At 40.2% G+C, this 21,259-nt stretch overlaps 1 protein-coding gene across 1 annotated transcript; it reads left to right on the plus strand.

Annotated features, from left to right (window-relative positions):
• Window positions 1–4,330: 4,330 nt before the first annotated feature.
• LOC307255437 (uncharacterized protein) lies at window positions 4,331–13,726 on the plus strand (the record flags this gene model as incomplete). Its single annotated transcript, XM_080034119.1, has 4 exons — window positions 4,331–4,993; window positions 7,401–7,560; window positions 8,262–11,483; window positions 11,589–13,726. The coding sequence occupies 4 exons, from the start codon at window positions 4,331–4,333 to the stop codon at window positions 13,724–13,726; spliced, it is 6,183 nt and encodes a 2,060-aa protein (XP_079890245.1).
• Between the last annotated feature and the right edge of the window lie 7,533 nt (window positions 13,727–21,259).

A 21,259-nucleotide genomic window follows, 5' to 3' on the forward strand; every position in this document is an offset into this window, starting at 1 on the left:
TAACATTTGAGGAACAGTTCAACATTAAAATCTGAGCTTTAAAAGGCCCTGAACAGTTAACATGACTCTGGTCTTGACTCTGACCTTTTATCTTCATCTTCATCTTCCTCCTTGCTGCTGGTGGATGCTTTCATCCAGGAGAGCAGAGAGCTGCTCCCCTGGGCTGCCTGCTGTAGCTCCCTTTCTTTTTCCTTTTTAACCTCTCTTTTCTAGGCATTACACTGCAATTTGTAAATAAAAAGAGACCAACCATATGAATAAGACTGCTTGGTTACATTACAACAAGGCACAAGGCTACTTTTTCTGCAGGCAATTGGGAATTGCCTGTTTGTCATTTAGCAAATAAATTACTGCAAGTGAAGTGTTCATTATATAGCCTAAAGTAAACCTAAACAACACTAAATATTCAGCATACTGATAGATTCACATGCTGTACCAATGACAAACTCCGGCGACATTAGTTGTGTTCATCACGTCATATCTATTTTTTTTTTTTGGGCTTGCTTGTTAAAGCCCTACTTCACCGGTTTGAATATGAAGGTGTATTGAATTCTGAGATCCTATGTAGTATAATTGTGCAACATTTTTTTAAATTGGTTCATCCTAGCCTGAGAAAAGGCAGAAAGAGCGTTTTTTTTAACCCTATATTAATCTTACTGTGACATCACAGTAAGATAAATATAGGGTTAAAAAAAAAACCTTACTTTGTAAATATTACTGTGATTTCTCCTACTGTGACATCACAGTAATATTTACAAAGTAATTTTTTTTTTAACCCTATATTTATCTTACTGTGATGTCACAGTAAGATTAATATAGGGTTAAAAAAAACACTCTTTCTGCCTTTTCTCAGGCTAGGATGAACCGATTTTTTTTTTTTTTGCACATTTATACTACATAGGATCTCAGAATTCAATACACCTTCATATTCCCACCGGTGAAGTAGGCCTTTAAGCAGGACAGTCGGCTAATTTATGCTCAGCTGTGTGGCGCTGCATGATAGAGGCTACTTTATAACAGAGACAAATAAATGCAAGTTATAGCTTGGCAACTGAGGCTTAGGGGGAAAACAATACACTCTTGACTCCATTCATGTATGTGTTACCTCGCTGGTGGGGCAGGGCAGGCCGGGGAGTAGGTGTGTGTGTGCAGCAGCTGTGAACTGCTGCGGCAACGCGCCTCCGTTTGTGTCCACTCTGCGCGTTCACATTGACAAAGGAAGTGTGTGCGGAGGAGGAGGGGGGGGGGGGGGGGCATATTTATTGGGGCATTATTGTCAAACGTTTTTAATCGTTGAGCATGTATAGATGATAATGTCGGCATGGGCCACATACACCGTAAAAAAAATAATAAAAAACGAACTTTCAGATTTTTATTTTTTATTTTTCAAAAGGGCACTTGATTGGGCCAGGGGAAAAGGGCAGGTGCTTCAGCACCACTTCAGGTCTACGTCTACCTGTGCACGCCACTGGATTTAGTGCAAATCTAATCTGTCACCTTTGATTGACAGTATCTAGGCCACAACGATGCCACAGTGTTGATCTTAAGGCAATTGTGTGGGACTGACTGACTCTAATTTGGATCTAACTAATCCAAGCAGCTTGGCATGTGACGTTACTACGTAGGAATTGACGGGTCAGGCAATCGCTGCAAATTATATGAATTATTTCACAGAGCAAAACATTTGATGCTTGGATTATAAAAATACATGGAATATGAAAATGAAATACAGTACGAAAATGTAAAATACTGCACCAAATGTTGCTGATTAATAAAAGCTATTGCTTACACAATAGCAAAACTATTAATAAAGTATTATATATATCTTATGCTCATCCACACTTTAACGTATGGGGACATTTCCTCATACTGGAATGTTTGACCTATGCAGACCTTTCCTTAAATCAGCCCACAAAGTCTATTCCACTTACATGAAGGTATAAGCAGCTTTGTTTCAGTCAGTGGCATGTTGGTAATAGGCACACTGTCTGGTAAATGCAGTATAGTGACACAGCTCTCACCCCCTAATGCAATTAGATACCCAGTAGCCACGGCCACTGGAGGTTCAAGTCTATTACATGGTGAAACCTCTTGGATATATCATTCTAGCCTTCCAAGTTTGGAAACACAGCCGTTGTTTTCTCCAAATTATGGTCATATTTCTTATTAGAATACATTCACTAGGATATTCAACAACTGCATTTACTGATACAATGCGTGTAGTGTTCTGAAGGCTGATGGTGGATTTCCAATATCTGCTGTGAGGTAAAAGTGCTCTTTAACGACGTTGTTCTTCCTCACGCTGTCAGCAACTGCGCAGAATCTTTAACCTAATCCCTATTACGCCAAGACTTCTCAAATCTGATTAAGCAGGCTGCCTGCAAATTACAAACATTCTCTGCAACCAGTGTTATCATTTGCAGTGGTAAAGATGTTCTAATATCCTTAGACCTAGAGAGTTTGTATACCTTCATGAACTTTCAGCACTTACTTCCTCATTTACTCAATTATTTTGATATTCATTAAGCCATTTACTATTCTCTTTTATTCATTCACTCAGTTATTTTATCACTTTGTATGTTGGTGCAAATGACAGAAATGTATGGCTGATGAGAGGGAGATAGAGGTACATTTATTTTCTTATATTTATTAAGACTTATAAATGCACATTAGCCGTGATGTAAAACTGCCAGTACATTAGCCATACATTTTAAGTCCTTCTCTTTCAGAAAGACAACAAAGCCATCCATTTTTGATTGAATCTCAAACTGGTAAAAGTTGCAATGTTAAGCCTGCAGTGGTAGAGCAAGGCGGTGTTCCTTTGGCAACCCTACCCTGATATGCTGATTAAGTGTTCGAAAAGATTAAGCAAATTGGCCATGATGTTGCTTGTCCAAAAATAGCACTTGAACGCTGCTGAGAGGCTTTGACCAGCGCTCTGAGGAATAACGGATGGACACTTTCTGTTGTTTTTGTTGTTTTAATTAAAGTTGAATGTGAGAAATACGGTAAGTCTTGTTAATTTATTTTCTGTTGACATGTTTATTTGCCTGCTATGTATTTTCCTAAGTAACTAAAGGGTGTAATTCGGTAATGACTTAATATGGAACGTGGCCTTTGTCTACATGCACATACCTATATATCTAGTCAAGACTTTACAGTATCAATATGGGTTGTTATTTTAACAATAATGATGCAAATAATCTGCTATAAAACATTGTCTGACAGACACACTGACTATATGATTGCTTAACTGTGGCCTGTCATTCAACCTTTGAAGCATCAACAAGAGGCTAAGAGGCTTTGTGCTTTTCTACCGCGCTACATTTAAGCCAACTGATATTATGCATTTTTAAGTCCAACAACAACTATTGTCTATTATTGGATGACTATACATCTATAACTATAAACAATGACATAGAAAACGGTTTGTATTCATAACAGCTTAAGAATAATACTGCACATTTAATGGACTAATTTACAATATACTGTGTAATGAATACATGTGTTATTTACACTGACCAAGCAGTGTGACAGCTCTTCTCCAGGAAAAAGTTTTGTTTTGCGTGTTTCTAGTACAATTAGTTCCTAAATGTCACAGTTTATATGAGAAATACTGCTTACAGTGCTCCTGATTTTGAAATCCTAATGAAACAATCTTAAATCATGTGTTAAATTTATACTTTTACACTTATTTCAGGAATGTTAAAGTTACCTGGGAGCAAACAAATCACACATCACACCACAAAGGGCAATCTCTTTTGCCTAAGGAGGGCTGCTCAAAGAATGAATCATTTTTAAAGAAAAGCAGATGGGTTGTAGGGATTCCCTTGTTTAGCTGTTTATTAGCAATTAAATGTTTAAAAACCCTATTTGGTAGTTATTTAAGTATTTCAAAGAGCTGCAGGTCACTATTTTCACACACCAAATAACAATTAAAGTTGAGTTTTGATGAAACTGGACTAGCTATAAGTCAAACATGGGGATTTTAATGTGTACAGTGCTCAAAGTAATGTTCATTTAAAGTTTAATTACACCTAAAATCTGTCTTTTTAATAATGATGTCTTATAAACACTTACCCTCTGCAGAACAGTACTACAACCCGATGTAAATACTTAGAGATAAGAGTAATGAAGCAGTGGGATGTGTTTTAGCCATTTTATGTTGATGCCAAGTGTTTGGAACATGCAGAACATAAAGAGTGCAAGACAACTTACCAACATTAAACAAAGAGAGGGCAAGACAATTTACCAAAATTAACCTAACTGCAGGAGCAAATTATCCTCTTTCTTCCTCCCTCTGCTTCCTTTTTAGCCACCTCCACGCAATATGAGCAACACACCCATCCAGGAGCCCCATGCCCAGGAATTGTCCTCGGAGGGCAGTGGGCAGACGTTACCCTCCCGACCCTTCCAGCCAATCTCTGATCCCTCAGGTCCCAAAAGAGTATGTTTCTACAAAAGCGGTGACTATCAATTCAGTGGGCATCGCATGGTCATCAATGTCCGCACCTTCAAGACATTTGACGCTTTACTGGATGCTCTGTCAAAGAAAGTGCCTCTGCCATTTGGAGTTAGGACCATTACCACACCTCGCGGGACCCACCTGGTCAAAACTTTGGAAGACTTACATGACGGGGGATCATATTTGTGTTCTGATCAGAAACGGGTGAAGCCGATGAAACTTGATGAGGTTAACAGGCGGCAGGTACCATGGAATACCACCAGAGCCTCCAGCGCAGTGCGACGAAGGCGTCAAGGACCCCAGGTTAGCAGAAGAAATGACGTACCCAACAGGCCAGCAAAGGTGACTGCAAGAGTGTCAGTACGGACACCAAAGAGGCTCGAGGTCATCAAGAACAGGGATCCCAGTGTTAAACGCACTATAGTTTTGCAGAGAAGAACAGCGCCAACATTTGAAGCTCTACTGGATTACCTTTCCCAGATCCTGCAGTTCCCAGTGCTGAAACTCTACACTACAGATGGCAGAAGAGTAAGTATTACGGCAAACTGATATGGAGAATGGTTGAACACCTGAACATATTTCAAGCTTCTTATTTTTGTAATGGTTGTTGACTGTTATGGTCTGTATGAAGTTTGTAATCAGTAACGTTCTTAAGATCCTTAAGGTCCTTAAGATCGAGACCCTCACTCTCATATCTGTAGGTCCAACATGGAGCTGGAGGAAGAAGCTGGTCAGCTTAGCTTAGCATAAACGTTGGGAAAAGGCAAATGGTGACTGCATGAACTTAGAGGAACTGCATTCGGCTGAGGGATACTTGTCATACATTTGATAATAATTGATCAACTTGTTGTTGTTATTTAGGATAATTTCTCTCAGCTACTTTATTTTTTTAAACGCTCAAAAAACTGTGGAAATTATTTATTTTATTCATCAGAGGGAACACAGGACTGAGGGAACATATGGTTGAGGGAACCCATGCTCCCATTAGAACTTGTAAATGTATTTTAAACTAGTAAACTGTCTTTTCAATTAGGACCGTGCTTTGTGAATCTGTTGTTGTCTCTGAATACACATTCTACCTACAGTAAGGATACTTAAGGCTATATTAAACAAAGGTATATCTGGGTCACACGAACAGGATAGTCAGAAGGCTATAGAAAACTGTCTGTGTTTGTGTCTGAACTTGCATACAGACACAAACACACATCAGTGTAGCGCCTGTACACCATATCTTGACTTGATGAAGTTTGGCAGTACATTCTTGAACTTGAACACAGCAGCAGAAAAAAAGGTCAACTAACTTAAAAGTTCGAGAGCTTTCAGTTTTGTTTTTCGAGGTCTTTAAAAGCATCAGGATTTAAAAAGGCATCAAAAGACACACAGTTGTTATTGTTGTGGAATTGGTGCATTTCTGACAGAGCTTAAGTGGATTTAATATTAGCTTTTAACAGAAAAAACATCCAAAAAGAAAGGAATATCACGGGATGTATGAAGTATGAACAACCACTGGCCATCATGATTTGTAAAACAGTTTTTAGTAGGGCTGTCAAGCGATTAAAATAATTAATCTAATTAATTACAGGCTCTGTGATTAATTAATGTAAATTAATCGCATACTTACATGACACTTTCATGCCTGCTTATAAACAGCTGTATAGCCTACCGTTTGTTTCGCTCTCTCTCTCTCTCCCTCTATCTCCTTCTAACTCTCTTAACGTCTGTCTCCTCCCCTAAGACAGGTTTCTACAGGAAATAAAATTAGGAACTGGGGCCGAATTTTCTTAGCCTGGTCCTACCAGACCATCATACTTAATTTCATTTGTACAGAAGGTCTGGAATCGCTCAATTGACAAACGTTAACTCACTTGAAGGCGGATGTCCGTTGAAGTTTAAAACTATTTAACTGTTCGCTGATTGGACCGCCAAAAATCTGGCAGAAAACCTAAGAATATACCGCAGACCCAGACTGACTACTGAAGGGAGATGAAAATTGAGCAGAAGTATGTAGGCGGGCGGTGCCAGGCTAGAATTTTCTACTTAAAACCACAAAAAAACAAGCAGGCTAAATGACGACTGTCTCCCACAACAGACAGGGCTGCACTGCCACAGGTGCATATAGCTTATGCCGACTCATTCACCATTGTCCTACTCATAGCCAAAAATATTGACACACACACACACACACACACACACACACACACACACACACACACACACACACACACACACACACACACACACAAACACAAAAGAGGATAAAAGGCAGGCATAGGCTAGGAAGAGTGACATGAGGTCTGTTTATGCGGGAGACAAGGCAGCTAGCAAACAAAAGTGAGACACACGAAGGAAGATTGAGAGATAGGCTTACTGATAGTTTTGAACCTATATTGTTAAAAAGGCACCCACCAAATCAATAATGCATAGACACTGCGGAGAATAACATAAGATGTCATCCTACCTTCTTGCTTATTTGCTCAAAGCATCCCATAACACATCCATAGAGCCCTCGGCCCCTTTCCCGGCTTCTTTCTTTACTACAGGTGTGCAGCTGTGCTTTCATCGCAGCCCTTCTGCACCGGGTCAAAGGGCACTATAGAAGTGCGATTAATCTGCATACATTTTTTTAACGCGTAATTTTTTCTGTGATTAATTCAATTACATTAACTCGTTAATTTGACAGCCTTAGTTTTTAGATTTTAATTTAGGAGAGACTGTATCAGTCTTTTAATCCTACTTTACAAATGATGTTATTTCAAGCAGTGCTTAAAGGTGCTATAAAAAATCTAGCCCCTAGCGAGTTCTCTGTAATCCCTCTATCAACTTGTCCATTACCAGGAACACAGTTCTGTTAAAGGTCATGACAGTTGGTTTTATGTATGACAATATGGTGCATCAACTAACTCGTTTTTTAATAGTGTTTCTGCTCTTCTTTTAGGTTGATGGTCTAGCAGCACTTATCATGTGCTCTGGTGTTGTTGTAGCAGCGGGCAACGAGCCATTCAAATTAGGAAACTACAGTTTTCACAGAGCTGGCCAAATGGCACAAGTGATGTACATGGAGAACGTGGAACCATCTTTGTTGCAGCCAAGAGCTCGTAAGTGTTAATCAGCGCTGCTGTAAAACTTGAAATACCTTTAATTATCTGGGATAGCAGATAGCAGTAAGAAATGTAAGATGCTAAGAACACAAAGAGACAATGAAGTCTAAAGATTGATATAAAGTATTTGCTATATCTTTTTAAAAACAATTATTTCACTACAGCCAAGAAACAGTTAATTAAGCTTAGCACAAAGACTTAAAAAGAGGGAAGACTTCTAGCCTTGCTCCGTCCAAAGGTATTAAATTATATGCTAGATATTTTTCATTTTACCCCCACAAAGACCACACATATTCCGGATTTAGTGCTTTTATGGGCGTTTATGAGCTGGAAGTTTTCTTGGCCCAGAAAAATAATTTCCCCAATTCTTCACTGGATGTCTGGTCAGCTGGGCACTAGGCTTGGATTTTGTCTTACATTAGAAAAGTGCCAGCCTTTCCAGGTTTTCCTCTTGCTAAACTAAAATAATCGGCTGGCTGTAGCTTTATTTTTTACCAGACATACGAAAATGGTATAAATGTCTCTCGAATTGAAAGCAAATAAGAGGACTTACTCAAATATCAAACAATTCCTTTGAATATTCCAACCAACCCAATATCAATATGCCATGATGCTTAAATGTACTTAAATATTTTCTTTTTTCTCTCCCTATCTCTTTCCCAAATACCTGCATTTTCAACAAACACCTCCAACCAAAGAGAACAACAAATCTTTCTCAAGTGGAAGAGGCTCGAGGAATTTTTCCTTATCATCTGAGAGATATATGGTCAACCAGATAAAAAAGTCTCAAAATGAAAGCATGAATGGCCATCTGCATCACCACAATGGATCATTTGAAACAGAGGTCAACCATGGTCAATCATCCCTTGAGGCACCCGCAACCAGGAGGGGTGACGATGAGCGTCATACTTCCATTTTACCTCAGGAAGATGACATTGAAAAGTCTTTCCGTGTGAATCAAGACGGCAGCATGACAGTAGAGATGAAAGTTCATCTGACCATTAAAGAGGAGGAAATGCTCCACTGGACTACCACACTCAGCCGCTCAAGCCTTAGCAAGAGGACAGTATGTTCCTCGATCTCTGAATCTGACAACAGCTCACCTGACTCAAACAACATTGTTGCCAAAGACTCTTCCAGCATCAGTGAAAATGAAACAAAAGAGGAGAACAATCCTGCTGGAGCTGGAAAGGGTATCTGTTTTAATGACAAGCAAGAATACAACGGCTACACTTCCACGGCCTCAACAAAATCAAAGACAGGTTTCAAACGTATTCCTACACCAGGTCCTCGACATGTTGAGAGAGCATCTGTTGAAAGCGTTAAGACTTTGACAGAGTCAGGAGTTCAAGAGAGCACCCTGGGACATTATTCCTATACGGAGAGGACGGCTGATGGCGAGACAACTGAGGGATACGGTGTTCTCCAACATAGCAGCAGCAGCAACAGGCCAATCCCAAAACCTAGGAAAACAGCATCTGCAGATGCGAGCAACAAAGGCTCCCACTCCTCCATCAGGTCGTCAGGTGTAGCTGAAGTCCTTCAGATACAAAATAACGGGATGGAAGTTACAGAGACTGTGATGCATATTTTTGAGAGTCAAGGCTGTTACGACAACTATTTTGCAAATGAGGAATATAACGCAGATGGTGTACCTTCGAATGGTTCCACCCCAGCACCGGACAGCAAACCGTCCACTGACTCAGGCTCGCCATCATCCAGCAATGACTGTGACATAGATGCTGGCTGGCAGCCACCCAAGACTGACTCCCCCCAAAGACAGACAGATGAGATATTATCATTGTCATCAGAGCCCATAGCCTCGACACATGACATTATGAACAATCTGTCTTCAGTGACTGAGCTTGAGGCTCAAACTGCTACAATGCAGGAGAGAGTAAAAAAAGACAAAACTCCTAAAAGTGAGAAGAAAAAGATGAGTATACCTGCTAGGAATCAGAAGAGTTCAAGCGGATCAGATAAAAAGGAAAGCATATTAAGCCCCTACAATAGCAAACATTCATCTGAAGATAAGATCAGCAGCAGCACGGGAAAAAAGAATTTAAGTTCATCAGAGAGTGACAAAAGTCATCAAAAGAGTAAAGGATCAGAAATGCCTCAACGTAAGAAGGCAAGTAAGGATGAAAATATATCCAGGACAGATAAATCCATACTAGTTACCACTGAAAATGTGAAAAAGATCCAACCTAAGAGACAAAATATAAACAAAGCATCTACTAAATATAATGGCCATAATGTAAATACTTCAACTGAAAGGCCTCAAATGAAGAAGAACATGTTAGACATTTTACAACCCAAAAAGTCTCTTTTGCCAGCGAGAAAGACAATTAGCAAATCTAAATCCAATACTGAAATCAATACATACTCAGCTAAAAAGTCTTTAGGGTCGTATGAGAGTTTTTCAGTGCCCTCTGTCAATCCTTCACCCTCTGAAATCCACCAATATGTTGAGAACTGGTTAGAGAAAGTCAACCCAGACCCAGTGGAATACACTGCGGAGGCCATCGCAGATGAATCAGAGTCTCGGCCAAAGGTTGTGTTTAAAATAGGCGGTGATTCTGAATCAGATGAAAATAAGGAATGCCAAAGTAATCTTGATGAATATTACTCATCGCCTAGCGATGCTTTGAAGCAATCATCTTCCTTTTGTCTACCCGTACCATATCTGCAGCACAATGACCTATATATGAGAGGTTTATGTTCTTCAATGCCGAGTGTCAGAGTGGATCCTGTACACAATGAGAACAGACTGAGGTCACACAAATCTGTAGAAGCGATCGGTCCATCTGACAATGAACCATCTTCATCAACTTCCAACATTTTAAGCCCCAGAGCGAATATAAAACCTGTCCTGCAGAAACTGTGTTCATCGATTCAGTGCATCAGTGGAGCATCCAGCACCAACACAACATCCAATCTTTCAAAGTCCAACAGCCTCCCTGATTTCCCATCACAAGTAGCTTCAGTGTTTGGCTCGTCATGTAAAGCCTTAATGTCATTCTTATCAGTGATGACTCTGCGAGATAATGTATCAGGATCTGCCCTCGAAGAGGGCAACCAATCAAGATGCCCTTCTGAGGCCATGCTGATGGTGGAATCCCTGCAGAAAATGTCTGCTACTGGCGGCAGGGAAGAGCAGAGGGCAAGTCTAAGGGATCTGCGTAGCAGTGTGTCTTCTCAGTTTAGAGAACGCTGGAGGGATTTCCAGGTTTTGAGGGAAAGGCTTGAAAGTGAGCCACTGTCCCCCAAAATCTCAGAAACAGAATTTGCCCTGGATGTTGCTTCTGAAGGGGCTGCCTCTGAAACCAGTGAGGTATTTGAGGATCATCATTTGGGTATTGACGAGCTAATGGAGGAACTGAATATGCCACAAGAGATCAGAGAACAGATTTGTTCAACATTCAATCAAGCTAACAGTTTTTACCCTGTAGAGGAGAGCACTTTTGTAGAAAATGAAAGACACCAGTCGGACTCCGATGAAGATGTGGAAAAATTTGTTGAAGAATGCAATGATGAGATTAAACAACCACCGGAGGCTGATACTACTGATAAGATGACTGAGTCAGAACAAGAACCTGAGGAAGCTGGGGATACAAGCAATGATGTAAAAGGATCAAAAATATCACTGAACGGTAGAGACGAGTGCTTAAATGACAAAGGAAATGAAAAGGAAGAAGAGGAAGTAGTGCACGAAGTAAAAGAGGATTGGGAGGGGGTGAGTGACAAAGAGGATGGAGATAAAAAAGAAATAAATGACGATGATCATGAAGAGACTAAAAGGGAGGAAGAGGCAGAAGAGGAAGTGTCAGAAGAAAAAATGGATGACAAGGGGCAGGAGGAAAGGGAAGCAGAAAAAGGAAGAGGGGAGAATGAGGAATCTGTTCTAAAAGTAGAGGGAGGCACAGACGAAGTGGATGAGGAGGAAGAGGGGGAGAAATTGGAAGATGAAGAGAAAGAAGTGGTGGAGGAGACAGAGGAGGGACTTGTGGATGATAATGATCAAGATGCAAGCGAGGATGGTAGTGTTGAGGAAACAGATGAGAGAGAGTGTGTTGGGGAGACAGAGGAGGAAGAGGAAGGGCGGGATGAGGTTGATGAGGAGGCAGACGAAGAAGAAAAGGAGGACAAAGGCGGAACTGAGGAGAACCAAGTGGTAGAGTTAGAAGAAGACACAGATCAGGATATTGAGGCGATAGACGAAGGAGAGGAAGTAGAAAGTGTTATTGAAGAAGAGGAGGAAGTGGAAGAAGCAGATGATTTGGCTAAGGATGAAGAGGAGGAAGCAGAGGATGAAGCAGATGAAGGTCTGGAGCTTATTAAGGAAAACGAGGCAAAGGAAATGAAGGTGGTTATTGAGGAGAAGGACAAAGAAGAGGAAATGGAGGAGGACAAAGGAGATGTTTCTGAGGAGAAAGATGAGTCAGACGACGGAACCGAGGTGGTGAGTGAGGGAAATAATGAGGAGGAGGATGAGAGAGAACAAGAGGAGGAAAGTGGTGATGGTGAGGTCATAAATATAGAGGAAAGGGTGATTACAGATGAGGATGAGGAAGCTGACCAGAATACAGAGGAGGAAGAAAAGTGTCATGAGTTGGGTAAAACAGAGGAGACAGACTTTGAAGAAAACACAAAAACAGGGCAAATGCTTGAAGAAGAGGAGAGGGAAAGTGATGAACATGAAAGTAATAAGGAGTTAGAGCAAGAATCGAATGGGGAGTTTGAGGGAGATAATGTTACAGATGACGCAGACGGTGAAAACGTACCAGAAGAGGCCTTGTACTTGCAGCAGCAGAATAGCTGTGAAGAAGAAGAAGCTGTAGGTACTGAGGCAGCAGAACGTAATACAGAATCACTAAGCAAATGTTCATCTGAGGGTCAGTGTGAAGATGATAAAGGTAATGGGACAGATACCGCTAAAGAGTTTGAAACAGATGAGGATGAGGTGCACAAAGAGGAAAGAAGCAGCAGTCTACCACATCCAGTGGAAATATCGCAGGAACTACTTGACTTTGTTAACCTTGCCCTACAGTCCTCTTCACTTATATTCACATACGACAAACAGGGGAACATCCGGATAGAGCCAGATAACGCTTGCGTTGTACAAACAAAACTAACTGATATGCCAAAAAGTAGGAAGGATACTTCGTATGGCTTGAAGTGTCTGCCAAGCCCGAGCACCTCAGAATTGTCTGATTACAGGCCAGAATCATCGGAGAGTGGTGGATATAAATCTCTGGACTCTGTAGATGTCGTCACAGAGAGTGGTGAAGAGTATTCCGATAAACCTTTCCCAGTCTGCAGACGTAAATCTAATATCCCAAATGGGAGAACAACTGTGGAGGGAGCTAACTCCAAACTGTCCTTCGCAGGTAATTCAGAAGTCGTGCAAAAGTCAAATTCGAAAAGTGGGGGAAGTTTCTCTTCTCATGACTCCACCAAAGCCTCAGGAGAGGATCTGTCTTACTTCAGTGCTGGAAGCTCACAAAAGGCAGACACCGAAGCTACCATAGCAGAAGCAAAACAGTCCATGTCCTTAATCTCAGAAAAAGACTCTGAAAATGATGAAACTGATGGGGTTTTGATCGACAAAGGCAGATGGTTGCTCAAGGAAAATCACCTAATCAGAAAGTCTCCTCCAGTCTCCCAGGGGATGTATGGCGATGCAGATAGCACATCTATAGATACAGGTCAGGACAGCAATTCTATGGACTCCCCGCCTCATTATAAAACTGATCACAATCTGCTTGCAGCCATATCCTCGTCAGAGCTTGAGGAGATGGCGAAACCTCAAACGCCGCAGTGCACCTACTACAACATGCCACATGGAAGCGATTCAGACCCCTTCTTGGATGATTCAAGTCTCAAAAGTGGGAAGAAAGACACAGGCAGTGCCCGGGGGAGAGGTGTCAAGGTGTCACCAACGATTGACACTTCTAAAACGTGGGCAAGTAAAAATGGTAGTTTGTCATCGTTTACATCAGTTGAGTTTAAAATACAAGACAGAAAAGTTCACCCTGAGGGGGAGTCCTCAGCTGTGTTGGATGCAAGAAGGACATCTACTGGAGGAGGGAATGCACTGCAAGCACAAGACTCCCTGGAGACACTTCGTGTGAGGTGTACCCAGTTCTGTCCAATACTATAGAATCGGAGCATTATTTTTCACAAAAAATATTCACACACGCTGGTCCTGGGTGTGCTGTTAATTGATGTATATCGGCTATGATTATTTTTTTTGTAACGCAGCAAGAATTGTTTTGCGTTTCATCAGATAATCACAATAAGACTTTTCTAAAAGTCCGACCAGATTTACAAGCATGCAGAGATTGAAGATAGTTTTGCCTCTGATATTTATGTTTGATTGTGGTCAAAGAAAGAACGTTTACACGGATTGACCTCAGTGCTGTCTTTTTAAGCTCCATCGCACAGCTAAATCAGAAAGACAAAAATGGAGCATAACAATATTAGAAATTATGAAGTAGTTTCTTCTGCTGACTGAATGCTCCAGACTGTAAATGACTGTTATGTATGATTACAATTACCACAAATCATCAGTTTCTTATTGAATGTAATGCAATAGACTACATCAGAGAAATAATTGTGTCTACCAAGGTAAGCAGATTTTATAGCTTGTTATATTTTATCTTATTGCTTGTTTGGGTTCTTCCAGGATGTGCAGCACATATTCAGTGATTGCTGATTACTACTACTCCTATTGTGGATACTGTGCTTGTGTTGTTTCTCTGAAGCACCTCTCTGAAGCACCGCTCTGGGTTTTATCAAAGCGACGACTGTATGTCAAATGTGAACTTGAAAAAAGTATTATATTAAAAATATTTATTTTTATTATTACCAAATTCATTATAAGGCAGCTTCTGACAAAATATATTTTTTGTCTGTAAAATTATTCAATATTCAATTAAATATATATTTTTATCTTGCTTGTGTTTTATTTGTCATACTTACAAGAAGCTTGCTTTACTCGGTTTAGGAAACAGCAAGAAAGTTGTTGAAAAGATGTACCATTGTCTAGAAGTTTGAAAAAATATTCCGTTCCCTGAATCAATAAAAAAAAAGTGTCAGACAAAAGACAAAGATAGCGGTGTGCCAGCTACATGCAGGACTGTAAACCGTTGTTGCAATCAAAGACAGTTCAAAGAGTCTTTACTTAAATACCGAAGGAACAACGGTAAGTGTTTTTAAGGGGAAACGTCTGGTTCTTCAGTAGCCCATATGTAGGCCTATACATGCTGGTCACAGAAGTTTCTCTGAAAGATTACTAAACGGCAAAAGTTTAAATAAAAAATAATCCCAAAATTTCAGAAGCGGTAATGGCAATTGTAGACAAACAATTGGGTTTTGGGATTTCAAGCCAAACATATCCATGATGTAATTCTCACAAGAAAACCAATGGCTTTGTGATGGTTTATTGATATGACGCTCACATATCTGAAATGGTTAGTTGATATGTCAGACATAGGGAAAATGCAATTGTTCATATTTGAACTGCGAAATTACATTTCCACTAGTCACAGTCCTTTTCTTAACATGTGGAAATTGAATCGTAATTATCTGTTATCACTTTTCTTACTAGTCAAATAGGAATTACTTTTATCAATAATTAAATTAAGATAGGCCTATCTGTTCATCAGTTTTCATGAGTCGAAATTTAATTTTTACATCTGCAGTAAGCGGTTGCCCAACTGATTAGAAGGGCTTGTAATACTAAGACTTTGTTTTAGACAGCTAGCTTGTCAGTTTCTTTCAGTAATTTATCAAACAGTGCTAAAGAACCGTCTGAGAAAATGGCTGGCTGGCTGGCTGGCTGCAGGACGGCAACGATGTTCGATGCTCACTGTCTCTGTCGGCTTGCACCGAGCCGTCTCTGTGCATTTACCGGCGTAAGCACTGGGGGAATAAATACAGAAGCGGCTGGTTTGACCAAGCTAAAACGAGAGACCGCTGGCTTGACCACAGTTGTTCCACAGCCCGATAGTTTGACCCATATTCTGGCGTCTATCACAGTCCAGCCTAGACTCCGCCCTACCAGTAAGGGTAGGGTCGGCGGTGGAAACACCACAAGATTCTAAAAGCGAGCTGAGCCGCGCCGACCCGACCCGCTCTACTGGGTGGAAACGATGCATCGGTTAATGCAGCTCTGTAGCCTATATACAGTCAATATTCAATACATATTTTAAATGTGTATACAAACTCATTTACAGCTGGACAAAAACACATTGAAGGCCTTCAGAGCATTTTATTTCAACAGCATTCATTCATTCATTTGAATCTACATTTGTACACACATACAAACTGCTGAAAATAACCATAATAATGATAATTGCCTTGCCTCTGGACCATTTAAGGTTTTAACTGAAGGAAGCATGGGAATTCTGAATAACTATACAATATTCAGTTTATTCTTTGAACTGAAGAAAAACAGAGTGCCAAGCCTCATCAACCCAGCCCTGACTGATAGTGGGTTTCTTTCATCATCTGATTTACTCCAATGTAGCCATGGTGAGGTTTGAATAAGTATTATAGTTGTAAGTTATTTTACTCTCTTCAAGGTTGAAGGGGTTTGTCTCACTCTCATCCAGGTGAGTGTACAGAAGATAAAGGGTGAGTGTCATCTGCAGCTGTCAGTCTGGTTGATGTCCCCTTATGCAGTCACGCATATGCAAGTGACACTTGTGATGTGATGGTCCCTGAAAGACTGGCTATGAATATGGGCCACCAGAGGCTTTAAGTCTGACCAAATTACGGTTTATTATACCTGATGGTTTAATGCTAATGACAGAGGCAAAAACGTTGGGAAGTTATTTTTTGCCGGTTTCCCCTCCCTGCCCCTGACCCAATCACTCCCTGCAAACACACACAAAGAAAGAGAAAGAGAGGAGACAAAGAGAGCTAGACAGTGAAAGAGAGGTCTTTGCAAAATGACCGTTTTGGAAAGTTTCCAAGGGTTTTGTCAGTTACCATGGAGATTTGGGAAAATAGCCCCTGCAGTTAGATTCCTCTGTTGTTACTATGGCTGAAAGGTATCTGGTGGAAGCTCCATTCCCCAAAATGAACACCCATCGTTACTCTGTTCATTTTGCTGACTGCGGGCAGAAAAGCTGGAGCTTAAGTTTTGAGTATGTTTAAGAAAAACTCACTTACAGGCACTGGATAAAATGTTCCTAAGAAAAAGTTAATACAATTAACAAAGTAGAAGTCCTGGATTCAAAATCCTGCTTAGTAAAAGTAAAGGGTTATAATCAGCAAAATGTACTTAATGTATCAAATTTACTTATTCTGCAGAAATTCATTAGAGTGGCTGTGAGATGATAAATGGGGCAGAAAATAGGAAAATATTACATTTGTATTTATTAAGTGGACTTGTGTTTGTTTTCAGTTGTCTTTGGGCCTGAAAACATTATTTAAAGGAAAGCATGTGAGATGTTTTTAGGGCAAATGTGTCTTTGGTGGTGCTGCTAACAACTCATAGACATACAGTCATATGAAAAAGTTTGGGAACCCCTCTCAGTCGGCATTATAATTGATTCTGCTTTCACAAAAAAAAATATAAAAGTGGTATGTCTTTAATTTACTAGGAACAGCTAAGTACTGGGATGTTTTCCAAACAAAGATTTTTTGAAAAGCAGTATTTGGTTGTATGAAATAAAATAAAATGTGAAAAACTGGCTGTGCAAAAATATAGGAACCCTTGTGGTTTTGTTGATTTTAATGCCTGTAACAACATGTACAACTGATAACTTTAAACACAAAGTTGGTTGGATTATGTTGTTAAGCCTTGAACCTCATAGAAATGTCTGTTTAATCATGAGAAAATGTATTTTAGGTGCCTAAATGCAAGTTGCACTTCTCTTTGACTCTCTGCTGAAGTGAGACAGAATGGGATCATCAAAACAGCTCCCAAAAGATCTGAAAAACAAAGATTGTTCATTGTCATGGTTTAGGGGAAGGCTACAAGAAGCTTTCCCAAAGGTTTCAATTGTCAATTTCGACTGTAGGGAACGTTGTCAGGAAATGGAAGGACACAGGCATAGTGGCAGTTAAACCCAGGCATGGCAGACCAAGAAAAAAACAGGAGCGGCATAGGTGGAGGATTGTGAGAATGGTTGCACACAACCCACAGATCACCTCCAAATACCTGCAAGAACATCTGGCTGCAGATTGTGTATCTGTACATCGTTCAACAATTCAGCACAATTTGCACCAAAACATCTGCTTTTTATAAAGACCAAATAACTTAATTTTTGTCTCATCAGTCCAAAGCATTTTCTTCCAATATGAAGCTGGCTTGTCTAAATGAGCTTTTGCAAACTCCATGCAACTGTATCTGTGGCGTGGGCGCAGAAAGGGCTTCCTTCTCATCACCCGGCCATACAGATGTTTTGGTGCAAATTGCACTGAATTGTAGAACCATGTACAGATACACAATCTGCAGCCAGATGTTCTTGCTGGTCTTTGGAGGTGATCTTTGGGTTGTGTGCAACTATTCTCACAATCCGCCGCATATGCCGCTCTTGTACTTTTCTTGGTCTGCTAGACCTGGGTTTAACTGCAACTGTGCCTGTGTCCTTCCATTCCCTGACAACGTTCCTTACAGTAGAAATTGACAATTGAAACCTTTGGGAAAGCTTCTTGTAGCCTTCCCCTAAACCATGACAATGAATAATCTTTGTTTTTAAGATCTTTTGGGAGCTGTTGTGATGATCGCATTCTGTCTCACTTCTGCAGAGAGTCAAAGAGAAGTGGAACTTGCATTTAGGCACCTAAAATACCTTTTATCATGATTAAACAGACCTTTATATGAGGTTCAAGGCTTAACAACATAATCCAACCAATTTTGTGTTTAAAGTCCTCAGTTTTACATGCTGTTACATGCATTAAAATCAGCAAGACCACAAGGGTTCCCATATTTTTGCACAGCCAGTTTTTCACATTTTATTTTATTTCATAAAACTAAATACTGCTTTTCAAAAAATCTTTGTTTGGAAAACATCCCAGTACTTAGCTGTTCCTGGTAAATTAAAGACATTCCACTTTTATCTTTTTTGTGTGAAAGCAGAGTCAATTATAATGCCGGCTGAGAGGGGTTTCCAAACTTTTTCATATGACTGTATGACTAAAGGTCCCAACTACACACTGCTTTTTGTTGCAAGTCATCAATGTTGAGGGCCACTGCTTTAGTCTTTAAAGCAGCTACGAGTAACATTGAAATATCTTTTAAACAGCCTCATGTTTCCTCTGATAATCATAAATTACCTTTAACAGCAAACGAGACCATCAGTGAAAAGAAATACGTTTTTATATAGTATTTATTACTGCAGTTGGTCTGGTCGCACACCCAGTCCGATTTTCGGTTTGCGCATGCAGGCTATATGGTCACATATCCGTATGGTCCGGTGCCCTCACACTTTCAATACACGGACATGCACTATATTGCGTCCTATTCATTTGACTCTCGCACGGAGGGCACGTGCTAGAAAACAGCTTTGCGACAGCTGGCGTCGTAAAAATACTACCGCTTTTGTCCAAAGGGGACGCCAACGGACAAAGTTACTCGTAGTGGCTTTAATACTTATTGGATAATATTATCACGTGTTTTTTTATGTATAATCTTAATATGAAAATAAAACATCTATTAACTCCATTTTAAGGATAAACATAGTACAGTAAAAAGGACAATATTTTAAAAGTAAAAGCACTAATGAAGTAAATGTGCCAAGTTATATCCACCACTATATCTACCATCACAAACAGACCACACAAAAGCTCACTGGGGCCCCCCTGCATGGATTTACTGCTTTTCTTCCTCACAAACAAATCTACTTCTGTCTGATCTCCATGCACTCACTGAGGCATAACAAACACAATGTGCAGCAGCACTCCCCCAACCAACTGCGCTATGTGATGACCCAAAAAGAAGCTGAACTTCACACTAACACTCATTTCTGCAACTTTGTTAATAAAATAAATCGTTAATTTATTTTGAGAGTTAATCTCCTTGAACAATGCAGACCCCTAAATCTGCTTATGTCTTTGTTTCAACTCTGGGGAATAATGTTTGGGACTATTGCTATGGCTACTGGGCGTCAGGTCGGTGATTCACCATCATGGGAGAAGTAACAAAGGATGTCTTTTTGCTGGCCAGCTCCTGCGGTCTTATAGCATGATAGTCAGAAATAATATCTAACTTATCTGTTGCCCTGTCCCATTAGAGGCCGAGTGACTCTGACTAATGTTGACTTAATGTATTCCTCTTCTTGTCCTGTTGAACACAATCTTTTTTAATGAGTTCCCCCTACAGTGCTGTTGCTTTGGAGAGAAGCGGGAATCTCAGCAATAAAACATAAAAGGACCTGAACGATAAATTTCGAAAACATACCCAATAGAATGGGAGCTATTTGGCCCAAACTGTGGCACTGGCAAACCCCGGTATACAAACAATAATTACGGCCTACTGTCTGCATTCTGTCGTGCAGTTAGGTGACAGATCAGCATTACACAATCCCTGTTCTGTTTGGGACAATCCCGGCAGCCTCTGTCTGTCTCTGTGGCCAACACGGCCCGGGCTGCCTCATAATGGGCCTGGGAGCAGGAATTTTAACAGCCCCCCTTCCACTAAGTGAGTGTTGATCATGTGAATTTCCATCCACAGTTTAGGGTTCCACTGTTTACTAACTCTGGAGACCCTGTGTCGGCCCTTTAGCATCACTGGCATTGGTGCATTTGTACAATATCTGATTTTTCTTCTTTAGCTATTGTGCCTTATCTTGTTTATTTGAGTTCCAATACTAAAACTGTTACTTTACAGATCAAAAATATACTTTTTACACAATATTTGTTAGATAATTACACTATTTACTGTACTTTATACACAAAATGAGCTCGTAAAATATGATGCATTGTTAAATTTAGCTCCTCACCTCATCCAATTGCACCAGTGAAAGGCTACTAACATAGATTAATACATAATAATAACTTTGTAAACATCCTATCCAGTGACCACAATGTGTACAAGATTATTGTTGTACTGCTCTGAGCCAAACACATTTGTACCAAAAAATAACTTCAAAGTGGCTGTGCCGTCACACACTCCTGATGCTTTGACTTTATTGGATTCCTTGATGTGATTGAGGAGGATGAAGAAGAAAGCTCCAATTATCTCCTTACTTGCTGGTACAAAATGTACTACACGCAATGCAAGTAAATATGCATTATACTGAAATTACTCAAATGTTAGAAATCTGTGAGGAAACCAAATTGTCTAGTACAAAATGAGGATAAGGAAAATTAGGATACAACTGAAAATCTTAAAGTGTCCTTAATTTTGCTCAGACGAAGCAAGACCATATTTTAACATTTAAAACTTTTTTCCAGCCTATGCTCACTTGAGCATTTTATTGTTTTCCTGCACAGTCATATCTCTGGGGGGCAACACACCAACGTCAATTCACTGCAGTCACCCGAAACCCTCAAGGCACCAATGTGAAAATCTCTGTGACAAAAATATTTGTACAATCAGGCTGTTGTGAAGTCGAAAAAAACATGACTAAACCAAATCAAATCTCCCTCATTGACCTCATCTTTCAGGTTTTGTATGGAACATGGTTCACCCGGGTGCACCAGTGCAGTGTGGCCGAGAGGTGTAGAGTGTCACTGGCTC

Source organism: Ammodytes marinus (assembly GCF_949987685.1).
Source record: "Ammodytes marinus genome assembly, chromosome: 9".
Lineage (NCBI taxonomy): Eukaryota > Metazoa > Chordata > Actinopteri > Uranoscopiformes > Ammodytidae > Ammodytes > Ammodytes marinus.